The 18,524-nt window shown below is 30.7% G+C and overlaps 1 protein-coding gene across 3 annotated transcripts in view; it reads left to right on the forward strand.

Annotated features, from left to right (window-relative positions):
- LOC123260016 (myosin heavy chain, non-muscle) overlaps positions 1–18,143 on the forward strand; it is a 31,282-nt gene extending 13,139 nt beyond the window's left edge. For 2 of the 3 annotated variants that reach the window (XM_044720914.1, XM_044720915.1), the window contains 7 exons: positions 4,782–4,938; positions 7,323–7,441; positions 8,801–8,824; positions 9,061–9,090; positions 9,544–9,636; positions 9,711–14,746; positions 15,960–18,143. In XM_044720914.1, coding sequence (XP_044576849.1) covers positions 4,782–4,938; positions 7,323–7,441; positions 8,801–8,824; positions 9,061–9,090; positions 9,544–9,636; positions 9,711–14,746; positions 15,960–16,092 — 5,592 coding nt within the window. In that variant the 3' untranslated portion in view covers positions 16,093–18,143. The remainder of the gene's footprint in view (positions 1–4,781; positions 4,939–7,322; positions 7,442–8,800; positions 8,825–9,060; positions 9,091–9,543; positions 9,637–9,710; positions 14,747–15,959) is intronic. The other variant, XM_044720916.1, reaches the window with a different exon arrangement.
- Positions 18,144–18,524: the final 381 nt, after the last annotated feature.

Raw genomic sequence — 18,524 nt, forward strand, 5'->3', positions numbered from 1 at the left:
AAATTTCACCATCGATATGGTTTAAAATAATTAAACTCCTTCTCTATAAAGTAACGCATTCATTTTTATTAGGAATTAATTACTTCGTTCGATTAGAGATAGATCTTCTCAAATTAGATGATTAAGAAATTATTTCTTAAAGATTCTATAATCTTTCCAATTAATTTTCTACTTAATTGAGTCGTTTATCTGCATGATAACATTATAATTAATTTCAAATTAAATTTTGTCTATAAGATAAACAAATCAGAAGTCTTGATCTGTTTTTCTGATTCTCACTAAGAAAATTGTAAACTTTTCAACACACAAATTACTACATATACTTTTAAATGTCCGGTTTGCTAGTAAATAATAATTATAGTTATAATTACAACACAAAAAACCTTATACAGTGCGTGCTGGATCTGTTTGTACCCACCCAGAATTAAAAGAAAAGTACCAACCGATAGGATATAATCCTCGTAAAGAAAAAAATAAGAAAACCCCAGCAACAAAAATAAATAAAAAACGATTTCACAAGAAGAGGGCCCATAAGTTTTTATTATTATTTTTTCTCAGCTTTTTTATTAACGCTGGGGGGACTTTCAGTTCTACTCAGTTAGATGTACGTAAGCCAACGAAGAATGTCGAATAGGTCGACGACACAGGACCCCGAGGGACCGGTTTTGGGGACCTTCGGACACTCGTACATATACAACTATAGTTAATATAATAATAACGAACCGAGACAATGTTGAACCTTACCGTCTTGCTCTCAGGTTTTTGGTCAGCTCTTTTTGAACCTCAAGCTGAAGCTGGACAACGGAACACTTGCATGCAAATTTACAGCCCATTCTCCGAAGCTTTTAACTTTAATCAAGTTCTGTTTATCGCCATCAGTAAAAATAAATTGTACTGAGGAATAAATACTGTACTGCGGAATAAATGAAAAGAAAATTTTTATTATTATAATACACTGATAAAAAAGTTAACTTGACTCAAGAGAAAAAACCTTGGACTAAAAATACCATTTTAAAGAAAATTATTTTCTTAAGTGAAGAAAAAAAAATCTTGAGCCAAGAAATTATTTTTGGTTTGAATAAATTTTTCTTGGTTCAGGAATTTTTTCACTTTAATCAAATTGACTTTTTTATCAGTGTTTATATAAGCCTTTGTTCAATTAAAAAAATCTGTGTGGAATTTCTCGCTATGTACGAGCTCAAAACGCTCAAGAAATTATCCATTCCGAAGTTTTGAGCTCTTCTAGCTCAAAAACACAACTCATATACTTTTTCGAGGTCGAAAATCTACTGGATATTGACAGCATACACTAATAGAAGGATTTATTTGTATTAAAAAATATTTGTTAATCATTAAAAAATCATTTATTAGAGACCACTTTTTAGTATTAAACAAATATTTCTTAGTATTTGAAATGATTTGTTTGTATTTAATAAATCTGTTATTCATTTATTAAATATTAATAAATCTTTTTAAATACTAAGAAATATTTGTTTAATACTAAAAAGTGGTCTCTAATAAATGATTTGTTAAATATTAACATATATTTTTAACTATAAACAAATCCTTATATCAGTGTACTTTTTTGAAAAATTTAATTGCAGTATCTTTCGATTGAATCAATCGTTTTTGATGGGATTTACAGCATTTGACGCAGTTTTTCAAACACCAAAATATTATTCATTATTTTTTGAATTTTTAAAAGTCTAATATCTTATGAACGAATTGATTGATTTTGATCATATTAGCGGCGTTCGATACAGTTTCTTAAGCACTAATGGTTATTTTATTACATCGAAAATGATTTGAGAAAAAATTTCGGAGTTAATCTAAAAAAATACTTTTTTCGTTAACGGTTTCTTTTCAACGCATCAACCGATCTCAATGTGGTTTGCAGTAATTGACGTCGTTTTTCGAGTTTAAGAGCTGATTAGATTTTGATATTGATTGTTACACCTGTTAAAAAGTTATTACAAAAATTATGAAAGAGTTACACTCACAGTGACATCCTCGTAGGAATGTCCAGAATAGCTTCCTAGAACCTCAAAACGTAGAGATCTGATGAGAATTCGATTTTCAAAAACCGGGATGAAACCAATAACTTTCTGATTTTTTAAAAATCATTGATTTTCATAGCGGGAAGTTAAGAATTTTTAATAAAAATTTAAAATTTTATAAGGGATTTAGTTTGTGTTGAAAGCGATATTGTCTGATATGACGAATGCCCAGAGTATTTAACTTCTTTATAACACTGACATATGGGGAAAGCAATCGGATGAATCATGATATGGATGTGAGGAAGCGATCATGATGACGATGCAAAAGAACCCAGTTCTCTTTTATTATTTGGAGGTATTATTCAGTAATACAAGTATTAGTGTTTATATGTATATAACATATAACACATGTAAACGTATTAGTATTATATATTACGCAAAGATTTAACGATTTCTTCTGTGAAACATGTAACACTTTATGGTCTCTGATGATCTTTGATGGCTCAAGACTTATAATTCTCTTAAGTAGCATAGAACAAAAATGCGGATACAAGTAGTATAAAAAGTTTAAATAAAAATGTACACTTCTCAATACTTATATTTATTTATATTTATATTTATATCCTTTTATTTTATTTATATCTGATGGATTAAATTCCCCTTGAATTAACTACTGATTCATTTGTGAGGAATTCAAAATGTCATCGATTCCAGTTACTTTTATATCCTCTTTTATCTAGGCTGTGTGATAGTTGATAAAATAAATTATTAGTTCAGTTAAAGAGTTGCCAGCTATTTCAAGAATGTTTGCTTTAATGAATAATGTAATAAATGATAATACTTTTTATTTCTGATGATTAAGTATTTATGTTCATTTTTTTTTTTTTTTTTTTTTTTTTTTATTTATTTAATAGGATATTTATTTTCTGATTCTGATTGGGATAAAAATAGAGAAGAGTAATTAGTTACTTCATCTTTTAGCGTGTAATTTTAATTGATCACTTGCAAGGTTTTTTGATTTTTGAAACAGATTTTTTTAATTTGAAAAATTTTTTTTTATTTATAAAAAAATTACATTTTTTGAGATGAAGAAAAATTTATTATTGCCTTTTTTTTAGTTAAAAATTTTTTAATTTTCTCTTATTAAATTATAAATCAAAGAAAGTAACTTTTTTTCGATGTTAAATTCTAGTTAATTTTTTTTTTATTAATCATTTGATTTGTAAATAATTAAATAAAATTTTTTTTTTACCTTCAAAAAACATTCTGACAAATAAAAAATATAGTAAAAATTAACACTAAGGTTAAAAAAATTTTGTCTGTACACATTAAATATTTTTGTTTAATTAAAATAATTTAAGAGTCAAGTAAACACATCGTTAAATCCTCAATTAATATTAATTATAAATAATTAACAAATTCAAAAATAATTCTGAAAATGCATTCATAAGTATTTCAAAGCTCGGCCATGTGTGTACGCTCGTCAAGGTAAGCGTCTTGATGCGCTATGCAGATTTATGGTCTTGGGCGGCAAAAGTGGAAAAGCCAAAAGCTAAAAAACTTCCAACACAGCAAATAAAATAAAGTAAACCGGGCGATAAAAAGCAAAAATTAGGAAGTTAAACCGAGAAATTGAATTTAAAAGAATATTTAATCTATATATAAAAAATTAATATGCATGTATGCTCACATGACGTCATTGATCTGACATTCCACTACTTTCCCATTTGCAAGTTGCGTGTACGCTCCACCTCCTGACGAATCATACGTCCATAAAATTTCTCAGACCAGACTGAGTACTTACTTTCGTACATGCTGGTTCTCTTTTTCTTTTCTTTATGCTCTACTCCCGACATACTACATACTACTGGTACATACAACAAGTACAATACAAATATATGTTGAAAAATTTAGCAGGATTTTTTCACGCCCTTGCTATGCGTTCATGACTCTGCACGGATTCGAGTAATGTATAACATAACATAACGCAGTCTAGCTGCATCAAGCCAATCTGGAAAATTGACGTGCTTGGAAATAAAAGAAAGATGAGGAGAAAAAAGCAAATATATGTATACTGCTGACAAAATGAAAGAGGCACTGTAAATATAAATATCAATGAAACGACTACGCTCTAAAACTTTCCCTTATTTTCTATTCTCTTTTATTTTTTTTTAAATTTCAAAACATTATGTACTTTAGTTCAAATATTTCAGACAAAATGAAACTTGTGTGTGTAATTCTTGTCTTGTTTTCATATTTTTGATCATTATTACACTGACGAGCCAAGCCAGTCAGTTTAAGGATAAAATTGAATTCTCCCAAAAAATCGTGGAAGAGTAAAATTACGTATTCCTAAAAGTTTATAATTTACTTCACCGAAAAATTACCGTGTGTTTTTTTTTTTTAATTTACGGTATCAAAATCCTGTTTCATTTTTTTGCATAGATATAATATATGATCTGGTTAAACATCATTATTAGGAAGTCCGTTCTATAGAACGATGTTGTATACAACAGCATCGCGATTATCTCGAAAAAATTTCATGCAATTAATTATGCTTATAATCTGACGCTTTAATTAAACCATTAGTTTTATAAATAATGAATCCACTTAATTATAATTATTATTATTGGTATTTTATTAACTCATTTCCTTGAATATAATTATGAAGAGGCAGATAGATAAAACTCTGAATTAGCACATCAAAAAATGAAATTGAAAGTTATTTAAATATAATACTATACATAGTAATTTATAAAATATTAATTAATATTTTTTTTTCAGACATACTCTGGGCTGTTTTGTGTAGTCGTTAATCCTTACAAAAGGTTACCGATTTATACAGAGAAAATAATGGAACGGTATAAGGGTATAAAAAGACACGAAGTACCTCCTCACGTTTTTGCCATCACCGACACTGCCTACCGTTCTATGTTACAAGGTAAATTTAACTTAACCATCCTTTATTTCTTCACAAATATCATTTATTTAATTATTTTATTAATTTTTTAATAACATTCGTTTTCTATTAAATTACAGGTATTTGTTTTTTATTATGGTTTTATTGCTGATTGGGTTTCGCTGGTTTAATCAAGCTAAGAGTTCGAAGGTTGCCATTATAAATTCGAAGAAGTTATTTTTTAGAGGAAATGAATTTAATGATACTAAGAATAGCAGACAGCAAAAATTTTTTGTGGTTTTATGAATAAATTACATATTATAAGTACATTTGTTAAAATACGCACGTATAAATTTCAAAAATTTTATTTGCATTTTTTTACTAGGACTTAATTTTTATTGTTTAAAAATACTCAAGTATCTGCTATTTTTAATATTACAAAGATTACGTTGAAATTTTTTTTGAAATATTTTGTGAAAATTATTATTATAGATCCGAGTATAAATGTTATTTTTAATCAAGACTTACGAAATAAAAAAACAATTTATATTAATTAGGGTTTTATAGATTGTTGCAAAAGGGTGTGGTGCATGCCTACACAGAATTTGTTTCCATTTTGAAAACTCACAAAATTTATCTCTATATGAGTCAAGCTAATACGTTTCTTTTCATATAGAAAAATCCCTATACAAGATTAATTCTAAATCGTGGCATCACTACACACATAAAAATAATAAACAGAATATGTATACACAAGAATATTTCTCAGATTTTAAATCTCTACATAGTTTATCTCTACACAACCCTAACTTCAAATTGTAAGCGTTTGACATTCGATTTAAGAAAAAAAAATAAAGAATAAATAAAGTATTAACATTGATAGATTAGTAAAAAAAATCTCCGCGGAGTGAATTCTTTATTTCTTTTATTCCATAAAAATGAAAAAAATATTTATTCGTTTAAAAATAACAAAATGCATATTTAGAGATTTTTTAAATGAATGTAGCAATTTTTAGGATCTAATAACAAATAAATTATTATAGAAAACATTTATCAAAAAATGCTACCTGTAGAAATAAAAAAAAAAATATTGATGCAATTTTTCCTTAATATTAAAATTTATTTATTATATCAAACTAAGAAAAAAAATTATATTAATTTAAATAATCTCTAAATATGTATTTTGTATTTTTAAAATGAATATTTTTTTTCATTTTTATCTGATATAAGAAATAAAGAATTCACGCCGCGGAGTTTTTTTTATTAATGTATCAATGTTAATACTTTATTTATTCTTTTTTTTTTTTCTTAAATCGAATGTCAAGCGCTTACAATTTAAAGTTAGGGTTGTGTAGCGATAAACTATGTAGAGATTTAAAATCTAAGAAATATTCTTGTGCATATATATTCTGTTTATTATTTTTATGTATGTAGTGATGCCGCGGTATAGAATTAATTTTGTATATAGATTTTTCTATGTGAAAAGAAACGTATTAGCTTGTCTCGTATGGAGATAAATTTTGTAAGTTTTCAAAATGGAAACAAATTCTGTGTTGGTATGCACCACACCCGTTGCAAAAAATTTGAAGTAAAAAAATTTTAGAAAAAAAATTTTTTGTTTGAAAATTATAAGAATTATGTGAATTTTCATTGATACTAAAGAAAATTGATTTAAAAAAGATTATAAATTTTATTATCTAGTCGGTAATTTGATTCTGCAAGTATACAATATGAAAGTAAAATTTAATAATGCTAGCAGCAATAAAACGGTATTAGAGTATTTTTGTATGCAATTAAATAGCGTAAATTTACTTTCCTCCGGCGACTAAACAGAGAAACTCAAGACATTTGAAATGGCAACACTAATGTAACTGATTACTCAGTAATAAAACCATAAGCAAAATTTTATAAAAAATATTTTCGGTAAAATTCAGTTGACTAAAGTTTTAAATTTTAACTGGAATAAAAATAGATTGAATAAATAAATATCAAAAATAGAATATATAGCTAGTAATATTTGTTGATTTATTGATCTTACATTTTGTAATTGTAAGAATAAACATTATTTCGCGTAGGATTGCTTACTTGCAGCTGTGTAGTTCAGCCTTGCTCGAATTATCATCTACAATTTCCTCTCTTCGTTGTCTTTAATAAAAAGTAACCTATGTGTGTGTACATATAATGCACAAACGGTTGTTTTTAAACCAGACTGATTCAATTACGATTAAATCGAAAATAATTATTCGACCACTGAATAAATAAATAAATAAATTAACAAAAAATATTATTTCAATGTGAGTAATATTTTATTAATTGTAACAAAAAATTTTTATTACGAAATATTTTTTACTTTTATAATATTTTTATTCAATAGATTATTAATGTTTATGATTTTTTTTACTAATAATATTTATTTTATTTAACAGATCGTGAAGATCAATCCATATTATGTACTGGTGAATCCGGAGCTGGCAAAACAGAAAATACAAAGAAAGTTATTCAGTATCTAGCTTACGTAGCTGCTTCAAAACCTAAATCAAACGCCGTAAGTTATAAAATACTTTTTACAAAGTTGCTCAATAATCACAATCACAATCACAACAATGAATTGAGTAAAAAAGAAATAAAAAACATCACTCATATAAATAATCATAAAATTTTCTACAGCCGCGAGCTTATCCAATGAAAAATAAAAATTAATCTTGACATTAAAAATAAAGTTATATTTTATTAAAGACAAAATTACAGTTATTTTATTCTTAAATCTTTATCTTATAACTCACTTAATAAGAAAAAAAGAAGAATTTATTGAGATTGACACAGTGATTATAAATAAAAAAAAATTCAAATCGTAAATAAAACAGCAGACATATTTTAAGAATAATAAATTTATCATCGGAAATCTCATTAACCACATCCTAAATACAAATTACTCTTTTTTTTTTCTTTCTCTTTTCCCTCCCATATTATATTATTTTTATTATTAACCCACAATTTCCATAATATAATGACGTGGAGCGACGAAAGTACAACCGTGATTCATAACGCCAACATTTAAGGACTAATTTAAATTGTGAAATTAACTGTTTAATGATCCAAGCTGAAATTACCGTATTTGGCGCTAGCCTTGATTGCTTCCAACTCGTCCTATAAAATAAACTCAATGGTATTTAATTTGTCGCAATGAAAATAAAGTTTAAATAATTTTAAACAAAACAAATTAAATAAAATAAAAACCTTTATAAGGAATCGATTCTCTGTAACTTTGCACATTAACTTTAGTATATCAAACAGTTTATGGCAATAGCATGATCAATCGGATCATGAACCCACCCGTATATATTTCGCAATCGATCGACAGTCGCGTCATCCGATCTCGCTCTCGCTATTCATCGTGATTGATCCAGGTCAAGAATCTCGATACGTCCCATTCGTTCCATTTCATTTCTCTCTCCCTTCCTTACTAACTATTTATTTTCATATGTTCACTACACTGTAATTACCGCTGACAAATTTATTAACTTATTTATTAAAACTTTTACATTCAATTACTATCATTTATTCGGAATTTTTTTTATTTCATACAATTATTATTATTGTATTTAATCAATTAGCTGAGGACTTTTTTTTTAGTGTACTCAGTAGTTAATTTTTCAACAAATAATTATGCTTATTATAAATATTTTTATTAAAAAAATTTAGTTTAGAAAATTTTTAGTAAACTTTGAGCTTAGTAATTTAAAAAAATTTTATTTTAATATAAAAAATTATTATTTTTCGGAAAAATTAATAATCAACCACTTTAATTAGCTTAAAAATTACACTGTTGCTCGATAAAAAAATATGTAATTAATAAGATTGTAACCTTTTATTTTCGGTGCTGATTTTGCTGCTACATCAATAGACCCCAAGTCCAGCATTAATAATAGTAAGTTAAACTGTAAAGTATTAAATCAAACTTTTAAAATATGCTTTTGTTTTTTGTATGTTAGTTTAAGTTGCTTTCCAATTGCTTGCTCATTTAAAATGCTACATTTATAGATTAAAATATTAATTATTATCATTAATAATTAAAAATATGCCTTAATTAATTTATAATAATAATAATCTAATTGAATGATTGACTAACAAAATGCTTAAATATTTTTTTACCTGCGGATCCAGGGGACTGGAAATACTATGGAGAAATTTGCGGTAAATATTACATTTTTTGGTGTACTCGCATTTTCGAATTTTTTATTAAAAATAATTGATTTTAATGGCATGATATTAATATACATTTAACGCATCATATAAATTGTCGAAAAAAAATTTTTTAATTTGATAAATTAATGACCTTTGCATTCATTGAGTCATTTGGATCAATTTTGTTTCATTTATTTTTTCATCTACGCATTGTCTGCATATTATTATTTTTAAAAAATGAGTCACGATAATCATAAGTTCTGATATTGATATTGAAATACTAAAAATTTTTATTTTTAAATTATCGCAATACGAAGGTGTGTCTGATAATTTTCTTTGCTTGATGATGTCACTTTTTTTTCTAGAAAATTGATAAATATTTTGTAACTTGCGATTATCTGTGACTTTTTTTATGTAAGATTTTTTTTTACTTTCATACTAATTTTTCTTTACTTTATTTAGGGTGAATTGGAACAACAACTTCTGCAGGCGAATCCTATTTTGGAGGCATTTGGTAATGCTAAGACAGTTAAAAACGACAATTCTTCAAGATTCGTAAGTATTTTATTAATATATTTTTTTAAAAGTTCAATTAAAAATATTTTATTAAATTATTATTTCTATTTCAGGGTAAATTTATCAGAATAAATTTCGACGCGAGTGGTTACATAGCCGGAGCAAATATCGAGACATATCTACTGGAAAAATCACGAGCGATACGTCAAGCAAAGGAAGAAAGAACGTTTCATATATTTTATCAGTTACTTGCTGGCGCGTCACCAGAACAAAAGAAAGAATTTATATTGGAAGATCCAAAACTGTATCCATTCCTGTCGAATGGCGCGCTGCCAGTGCCCGGCGTTGATGACGCATCTGAATTTTCATCGACCGTTAAATCAATGCACATAATGGGTATGACTAATGAAGATTTCTCATCAATATTCCGTATTGTATCGGCTGTGATGCTTTTCGGGTCGATGCAATTCCGTCAGGAGCGTAACTCCGACCAGGCAACTCTCCCAGACAACACAGTCGCTCAAAAGATCTCCCATCTCCTGGGATTGAGTGTTACTGAAATGACAAAAGCCTTCCTCAAACCACGTATCAAAGTAGGCCGTGATTTTGTGACCAAAGCCCAGACAAAGGAACAAGTCGAGTTCGCCGTCGAAGCAATATCAAAAGCCTGTTACGAGCGTATGTTCCGCTGGCTGGTCAATCGGATAAATCGTTCGCTAGACCGCACCAAACGTCAGGGTGCCAGTTTTATCGGAATTCTCGATATGGCTGGATTTGAAATATTCGAATTAAATTCTTTCGAGCAACTGTGTATCAATTACACTAATGAAAAACTTCAGCAGCTTTTTAACCACACGATGTTCATTTTAGAGCAAGAAGAGTACCAGCGCGAAGGCATTGAGTGGAAATTCATAGACTTTGGTCTCGATTTGCAGCCAACAATAGACTTGATTGACAAACCAATGGGAGTTATGGCTCTGCTGGACGAAGAATGTTGGTTCCCGAAAGCTACTGACAAAACTTTTGTTGAAAAGTTGGTCAGCGCTCACAGCGTTCACCCGAAATTCATGAAGACAGACTTCCGTGGAGTCGCTGACTTTGCGATTATTCATTACGCTGGAAAAGTCGATTACTCGGCAGCTAAATGGTTGATGAAGAACATGGACCCGCTTAATGAAAATATTGTAAGTTTATTGCAGGCCTCGCAGGATCCATTCGTCTGTCACATATGGAAAGACGCGGAAATTGTCGGTATGGCTCAGCAAGCATTGACTGACACGCAATTCGGTGCGAGAACGCGTAAAGGAATGTTCCGTACAGTGTCGCAGTTGTACAAAGAACAGTTGGCTAAACTTATGGTCACCTTGCGCAATACAAATCCTAACTTTGTACGTTGTATTATTCCAAATCACGAAAAACGGGCGGGTAAAATAGACGCTCCGTTGGTGCTAGATCAATTGAGATGCAATGGTGTCCTCGAGGGAATACGTATTTGCCGGCAAGGATTCCCTAATCGTATTCCGTTCCAAGAATTCCGTCAGCGGTACGAATTACTCACGCCCAATGTTATTCCAAAGGGTTTCATGGATGGTAAAAAAGCATGCGAGAAAATGATCCAAGCTTTGGAACTTGACCCGAACTTGTACCGTGTGGGACAGTCAAAAATTTTCTTCCGTGCTGGTGTTTTAGCGCATCTTGAAGAAGAACGTGATTACAAGATAACAGATCTAATTGTTAACTTCCAGGCGTTCTGTCGTGGTTTCCTTGCTAGACGGAATTACCAGAAGCGTCTTCAGCAATTAAATGCTATTCGTATTATACAGCGTAATTGCGCGGCTTACTTGAAACTACGTAACTGGCAGTGGTGGCGACTCTACACCAAAGTTAAGCCACTGTTGGAGGTTACCAAGCAGGAAGAAAAATTAACGCAAAAGGAGGATGAATTGAAGCAAGTTCGCGACAAATTGGAGATGCAGCTAAACTCAGCCCAGGAGTATGAACGTAAATACCAGCAAGCATTGGAAGAGAAAACGATGCTGGCCGAGCAATTGCAAGCTGAAGTTGAATTGTGTGCGGAGGCTGAAGAAATGCGCTTGCGATTGGCTACACGCAAACAGGAGCTCGAGGAAATTTTACATGACTTGGAAGTTCGTATTGAAGAGGAAGAAGAACGCAGCAATGCTTTGAATCAGGAAAAGAAAAAATTACAGCTGAATATCAGTGATTTGGAGGAACAATTGGAAGAGGAAGAAGCGGCGCGTCAAAAATTGCAGTTGGAAAAAGTCCAGTGTGATGCTAAGATTAAAAAGTTGGAAGAAGATTTGGCTTTATCGGATGATACGAATCAAAAGTTGTTGAAAGAGAAAAAGTTGCTGGAAGAAAGAGCTAATGACTTGTCGCAGACTTTGGCTGAGGAGGAAGAAAAAGCCAAGCATTTAGCTAAATTGAAAGCCAAGCACGAAGCTACCATTGCTGATTTGGAAGAAAGATTGTTGAAAGATCATCAGCAGAGACAAGAAGTCGACCGCTCGAAACGAAAAGTCGAGACTGAAGTTTCTGACCTTAAAGATCAGTTGGGCGAGAGAAAAGTCCAGGTAGAAGAACTTCAACTCCAGTTGGGAAAACGTGAAGAAGAACTTAACCAGATGATGCTGAAAGTTGACGAGGAAGCTGCTGCTAAAGCTCAGGCCCAAAAGGCTCTCAGAGAGTTGGAGTCACAGTTAGCAGAGCTCCAAGAGGACCTCGAGGCGGAGAAAGCTGCAAGAAGTAAAGCCGAGAAGCTCAAACGTGATTTGAACGAGGAACTGGAGGCTCTGAAAAATGAATTGTTGGATTCGTTGGATACTACTGCGGCCCAACAGGAGTTGAGAAGCAAGCGCGAGCAGGAGTTAGCTACGCTGAAGAAGAACTTAGAGGAAGAGACTTCAGTCCACGAGGGTACTCTTTCTGACATGCGTCACAAACACACGCAAGAACTGACAGCTATCAATGAACAGATGGACGCTCTGAAGAAAGCCAAAGCCGGGCTTGAGAAGGCTAAAGGCGCTCTAGAAGCTGAAAATGCTGACTTGGCTACCGAATTAAGATCTGTTAGTGCCAGTAGACAGGAATCAGATCGACGGCGCAAACAGGCCGAGCAGCAGCTCGTTGAACTCAACGCTAAGCTTGCCGAAGTTGACCGTGTTAAGCAAGAGTTGGCTGAACGGGTTATCAAACTTCAGACGGAAGCTGAGACTATTTCCCAGCAGTTGGAGGCCTCTGAATTGAAAGCTTCTGCAGCGGTTAAAGCTTCTGCTACTTGTGAATCCCAATTTACTGAATTACAACAGCAGTTGGAGGAAGAGACGAGACAGAAATTGGCGCTTAGCTCAAAACTCCGTGCTCTTGAGAGTGAAAAGGAGAGCTTGCATGATCAGTTGGAGGAAGAAGAAGAAGCTAAGCGCGCGCTTGATAAACAATTGGTTGCGTTGAATCTTCAATTGGCAGAGGCTAAGAAACGTGGAGATGAAGAGGCTGAAGCTGCGATAGTGCTTGAAGAGGCTAGGAAACGCTGCATGAAAGATATTGAAGCTCTGCAGAGACAAGTAGAAGAGCTTCAAGCTGCTAATGATAAATTGGATAAATCAAAGAAGAAGATTCAGGCGGAATTAGAAGACTCGACTATCGAATTAGAAGTCCAGAGATCTAAAGTTATTGAGTTAGAGAAGAAACAGAAAAACTTTGACAAAGTTTTGGCTGAAGAAAAGGCTGTTTCTGAGCAGTATGCCGAACAACGTGATGCTGCTGAACGAGAAGCACGTGAGAAGGAAACTAAAGTGCTGTCTTTGACTCGCGAATTGGACGAACTCAATGAGAAAGTTGAAGAGCTTGAACGCGGACGTCGCGGTCTTCAAGCCGAACTTGATGAGCTGGTTAATAACCAGGGTACTGCTGATAAAAATGTTCATGAGTTGGAGAAAGCTAAGCGAGCACTTGAATCCCAGTTGGCAGAACAGCGCTCGCAAGTCGAGGAGCTCGAGGACGAGCTTCAGTTCACTGAAGACGCTAAGTTGCGTCTGGAAGTTAACATGCAGGCGCTGAGAACCCAATTCGAGCGGGATCTCCAGGCTAAAGAAGAGCAGGCTGAAGAAAAACGCAGAGGACTTGTTAAACAGTTGCGTGATATTGAAGCAGAGCTTGAAGATGAGAGAAAACAACGCGCAGCTGCTATTGCTGCTCGCAAGAAGCTGGAGGCTGATTACAAAGACGTTGAACAGCAGCTGGAGATGCATAATAAGGTTAAGGAAGACGCTCTTAAGCAGCTGAAGAAATTGCAGGCGCAGATTAAGGATTGCACTAGAGAAACAGAGGAGGCGCGTGCTGCTCGTGATGAGCTGGCGGCCAGTGCTAAAGAAACTGAGAAGAAGGTGAAGAGTCTTGAGGCTGATTTACTCCAGCTTACTGAAGATCTGGCTAGTAGCGAACGTGCTAGACGTACAGCTGAAAATGAACGAGATGAGCTCCAGGAAGAGGTGAATAATAACGCGAATAAGGGTACGCTGATGCTTGACGAAAAACGGCGGCTTGAGGCGAGAATCGCGACGCTGGAAGAAGAACTCGAGGAGGAGCAATCTAACAGCGAAATATTTGTTGACCGCGCGAGAAAAGGACAGATCACGATAGAGCAGCTGACCACTGACTTGGCGACCGAGCGCTCGAGCACTCAGAAACTTGAATCCTCAAGAATGTTGCTTGAGAGACAGAACAAGGAGTTGAAGGCGAAACTCGCGGAACTCGAGACGGCTCAGCGTGCGAAAACCAAGGCTACTATTCAGGCACTTGAGTCGAAGATCAGTAATTTGGACGAGCAGCTGGAGACAGAGGCTAAGGAACGGTTCGCTCAGCAGAAGATTAATAGGAAGCTGGACAAGAAGCTGAAGGAGTTGAGCTTGCAGCTCGAAGACGAGAGGAGAAACGCTGATCAGTATAAGGAGCAAGTCGAAAAGGCTAACGCTCGCGTCAAGACTCTCAAGAGACAGTTGGATGAGACTGAGGAAGAGCTAAGCAGGCACAAGGTTCTCAAACGCAAGGCCCAAAGGGAAATGGACGAAATGATTGAGTCACATGAAAATTTGTCTCGTGAAGTTGCTAATCTTAAAAACAAGCTCAGGTAATTGTAATTTTTTTTTTTTTTTTTTTTTTTTTTTTTTTTTAAATGAAACTTCTTTATTGACGTATGAGAGAAATTTCGTAGCAATGTAAAAAAAAAATCGTCACCCCTGATAGCCATCTTACCTATAACTTACTGTCAATCTACGTCCGCAATTTGAAGCAAAATTGACGAAAAAGGTTGGCAAAGCAAGCGATTACCTATAAGTTACTCTGCAAATAAACGTCAAAACTTGCTGTACAAGTATTTCAGTCAAATTGTAGTAAAGTTGAAAGAAAATTTAACTACAAGTTTGATTGTTAACTTGTATTCAAGTTGCGGCCGTAGATTTCCGTCAATTTGCTTACAACTGTTGTTGAGTGAAGAATTTACGCCAACTTGATGTTAAGTTAACCGTAACTGCTAGAAGTCAACTACTTTCTGAGAAAGCGTTGGCTATCAGGGTACGATTTTCGGTTACGCGCTATGTTGTTTTTTTTTTTTTTTTTTATCAAAGTTCAGTATAGCGACGTAAAGAATAAATCTAATAAATATTATTAACTCTAAAAAAAAAAAAAGTAAAAGAATGATTTAAAAATAAAACAAAACACAATTTGAAAATGAAAATATGTATACGTAAATCTTTTTAAATTAATCGTTTCTAATGATTTATTTATCGATTTTGAATTCTATAAAATCATTGCATGTCTACAAGATGGACTGTCATCATATAACTGTATTACTTTGAATAGATAATTCCAATTATTTACTCACAACTTGTGTAACTGAGTAAGTTATTAAATATCTGCTTTGAATTATTTTTATTAAGTTATGATATGAAATATGAATATTAAAGTTCTTTATATAATTTTTTTAAACTGATTAACTAATTTTTAGATTAAATTATGGCAAAGTCTAAATAAATTACAACAATGGTAATTATGGTGCGATCATAATTGATGAAATACAATAATTATAATAAGAGCAATGATAAAATGAATTATTCATATTATTTGTATGCATGTCTATTATACTAAAATAGCCTTAATTTAATACGAAAAAAATTTTTTTTCTGAAGCCTTATCTACCCAATTTCTGTAAAGCTGTAAATAGTAGAAAAATTATATGTCATAAAGAGGTTTCACTTCTTACCTGAGTACTCTGATACACACATATATTTTTTTTTATTTAGTGGATTTATTGAATTTATAATTTTTTATTTATTTAATTTTAGACGAGGAGGTGGAGCAACTATTGGTTTAAGCTCATCAAGATTAACTAAACGTGGATCCGTACAAACAGGTGGTTCTGGTGATGACTCAACAACTCAGGACGAAAGCATCGATGGCGAAGAAAGTATCAACTGAAGCGTGTAGTGACAGATTTTTTTTTTTAATGCAATAAAAATAATTAATTAATTAAAATTTTCATAACGCATAATAGAATGTTTAAACTAACGCTCGACCGCAAAAAAGTTAAAAAACAAACAAAAAAAAACGTAGAGATTAATCTTTTTTTCTTAATTACATCAGTGATTATTTTTAAATGCAATTCATGAAGATATTCATGACAAAAAAGTTGAATGAAAAAAAAAAAGAAATATATATATATATATATATATATATATATTATTTACAAGTTTTGTAAATTGGTAATAGTAAAAAAGAAAAGAAAAAAACAATTTATTTCTTTATTATATAATTAATTTTTTTTATTTCAACTTACAATAAGAAGTAAATATATATATAAATATAAATATAGTTGTATGTATATTATACTTCGTATAAGATGCCATCGAGACGAGAAAAGATATGTTAAAAGAATTAAAAAAAAGAACGTGTACATAACTACTCTACTTATTGCTTTCTAACAAACCGCCGAGCGGTTTTAATGCAAATACGTGATTGATTTATTCAGTTTAATTATATCAAATTTAACTCAAAGTAACAAAATATTGAAATTGTTTAATTGATTCATAAGTTGATATAATAATTAATTGAATAATTAATTAAAAGTTAGAATGATTTGAGGATAAAACAATTGTAGGGAGTGATTAATGGAAAAAGACAATTTGATAAATTCGAGGGAGCTGATTCCCCCATAATTATTATATTATATTATATTATTATTATTTTTATTATAATTATAATTATTTTTATTTTTATTATTATTAAAATATTATTATTATTATCTAAAGAATGAAAATAACCATCTTAAGTAGTAATTAAGACATTAATGTTTATATTATTTTATTACGCGTATGTATGAAAGCATCAACCGTATTCAAAAATAATTAATATCAAATTATTAAAAAATACAAATTTATTTGAAAATTAATTTCATTTCAAAAGGTCTTACGTACGTAAATTACTTTTTTTTTTTTTTCATTAAACATTTTTTCCAACGTATTGTTTTTGTTAAACAATCCAATGTACCAATGCATTTAATTATATGAGGTAAGGACTTGTATTAAAAAATAGAATTTTTATTTTTTAATTGTACTTAATTTTTTTTTTACGATTTTATCGTAACCTTTTGGAATGAAATTAAGCGCAACTTAATTGATTAAATTAAAAAAAAAATCAAATCTTTTTATACAAAAATTTTTTTATAAAAATTTTGTCTTGATATGACTTTTTCAAAAAAGAAAAAACTAAACTCTACAAACCAATGTACATCGATAGTATATTTTTGAATGCACCTTTTTATAATGGAGTAATTTTTTACAGACGAAATGCATTTATTAAAAATAGCCTTTAATACAATAGAAACAATTTAATTAAAAATTTTGCAATTAAATATTAAAATACGCCATAAAATAAAAAAAATAGATTTCGAATGCGATATATATATCCGAATAATTGTCAATTGTGTATATATAAGACTTTCGTTTAAATAAATATTCAAATGTCATTATTAATTTATAATTATTATTAGTTATTGAATCGAACGGCTTCAATAATTATTTTCTTTGACGTATATATAATTTTTTTTTATATAAAAAATGCATGTAATATTTCAAATATGATTTATAATTAACGAAAATTGTCTCGACATTTGAACAAATAAAGGCACATTTACGAAAAATGTCATGGAAAAAAGTGAAGTAAAATTTTGATACATTTTATATATGGTACTATTGATTAATAATTATGAATATAAAAGGGTTGATTGCATCTAGAATACATGAGGAAGAAACAATAAATAAATAAAAAAAAATATATGTTAAGATTTTTTATTACTTTAATTTAATTATATAGAGAATTAATATACTTCATTTGAATAAAGGTTAATTAGCGAGCTAAAAAGTGTTATTAACCCTTCTCGTAGACTCGAGTAATAAGCTTCCCTTTAAAATATTTTTTTATTTAATAATGTTCATTAGTTATTGCTACATTGATACGAGCTTCCGTAAATTCGAGAAATTGTAGTATTAATATATTTTCTAAATCTCTAGTTCAGTAGAAGTATCTGTGACAATAAGAAATCTGTAGGATTATTATGTTTATTGGGGTCAACCATCTGTCGGATTTTTCTTCTTATTTTTTTCGCATCTTGCTTCAAATAAAAATCATGTATTTTAATCTAACTTGAGTCTGCAAATCCACATTACTAATATTAATATTATTTCTGACACTTTACAGCACTTATAATGATAACTAAGAAGTCTAATTGTCAAACTAATGTTATAAGAATCAAGAATCGGATTTTAATTTTATATTTTTAATTTAATGTGATGTTTGTGTCAATTAAAATTTCCACAATTTTTTTTTTATATCATTTATGACTCATTTTTAAA

Source organism: Cotesia glomerata, linkage group LG2 (genome assembly GCF_020080835.1).
Source record: "Cotesia glomerata isolate CgM1 linkage group LG2, MPM_Cglom_v2.3, whole genome shotgun sequence".
Lineage (NCBI taxonomy): Eukaryota > Metazoa > Arthropoda > Insecta > Hymenoptera > Braconidae > Cotesia > Cotesia glomerata.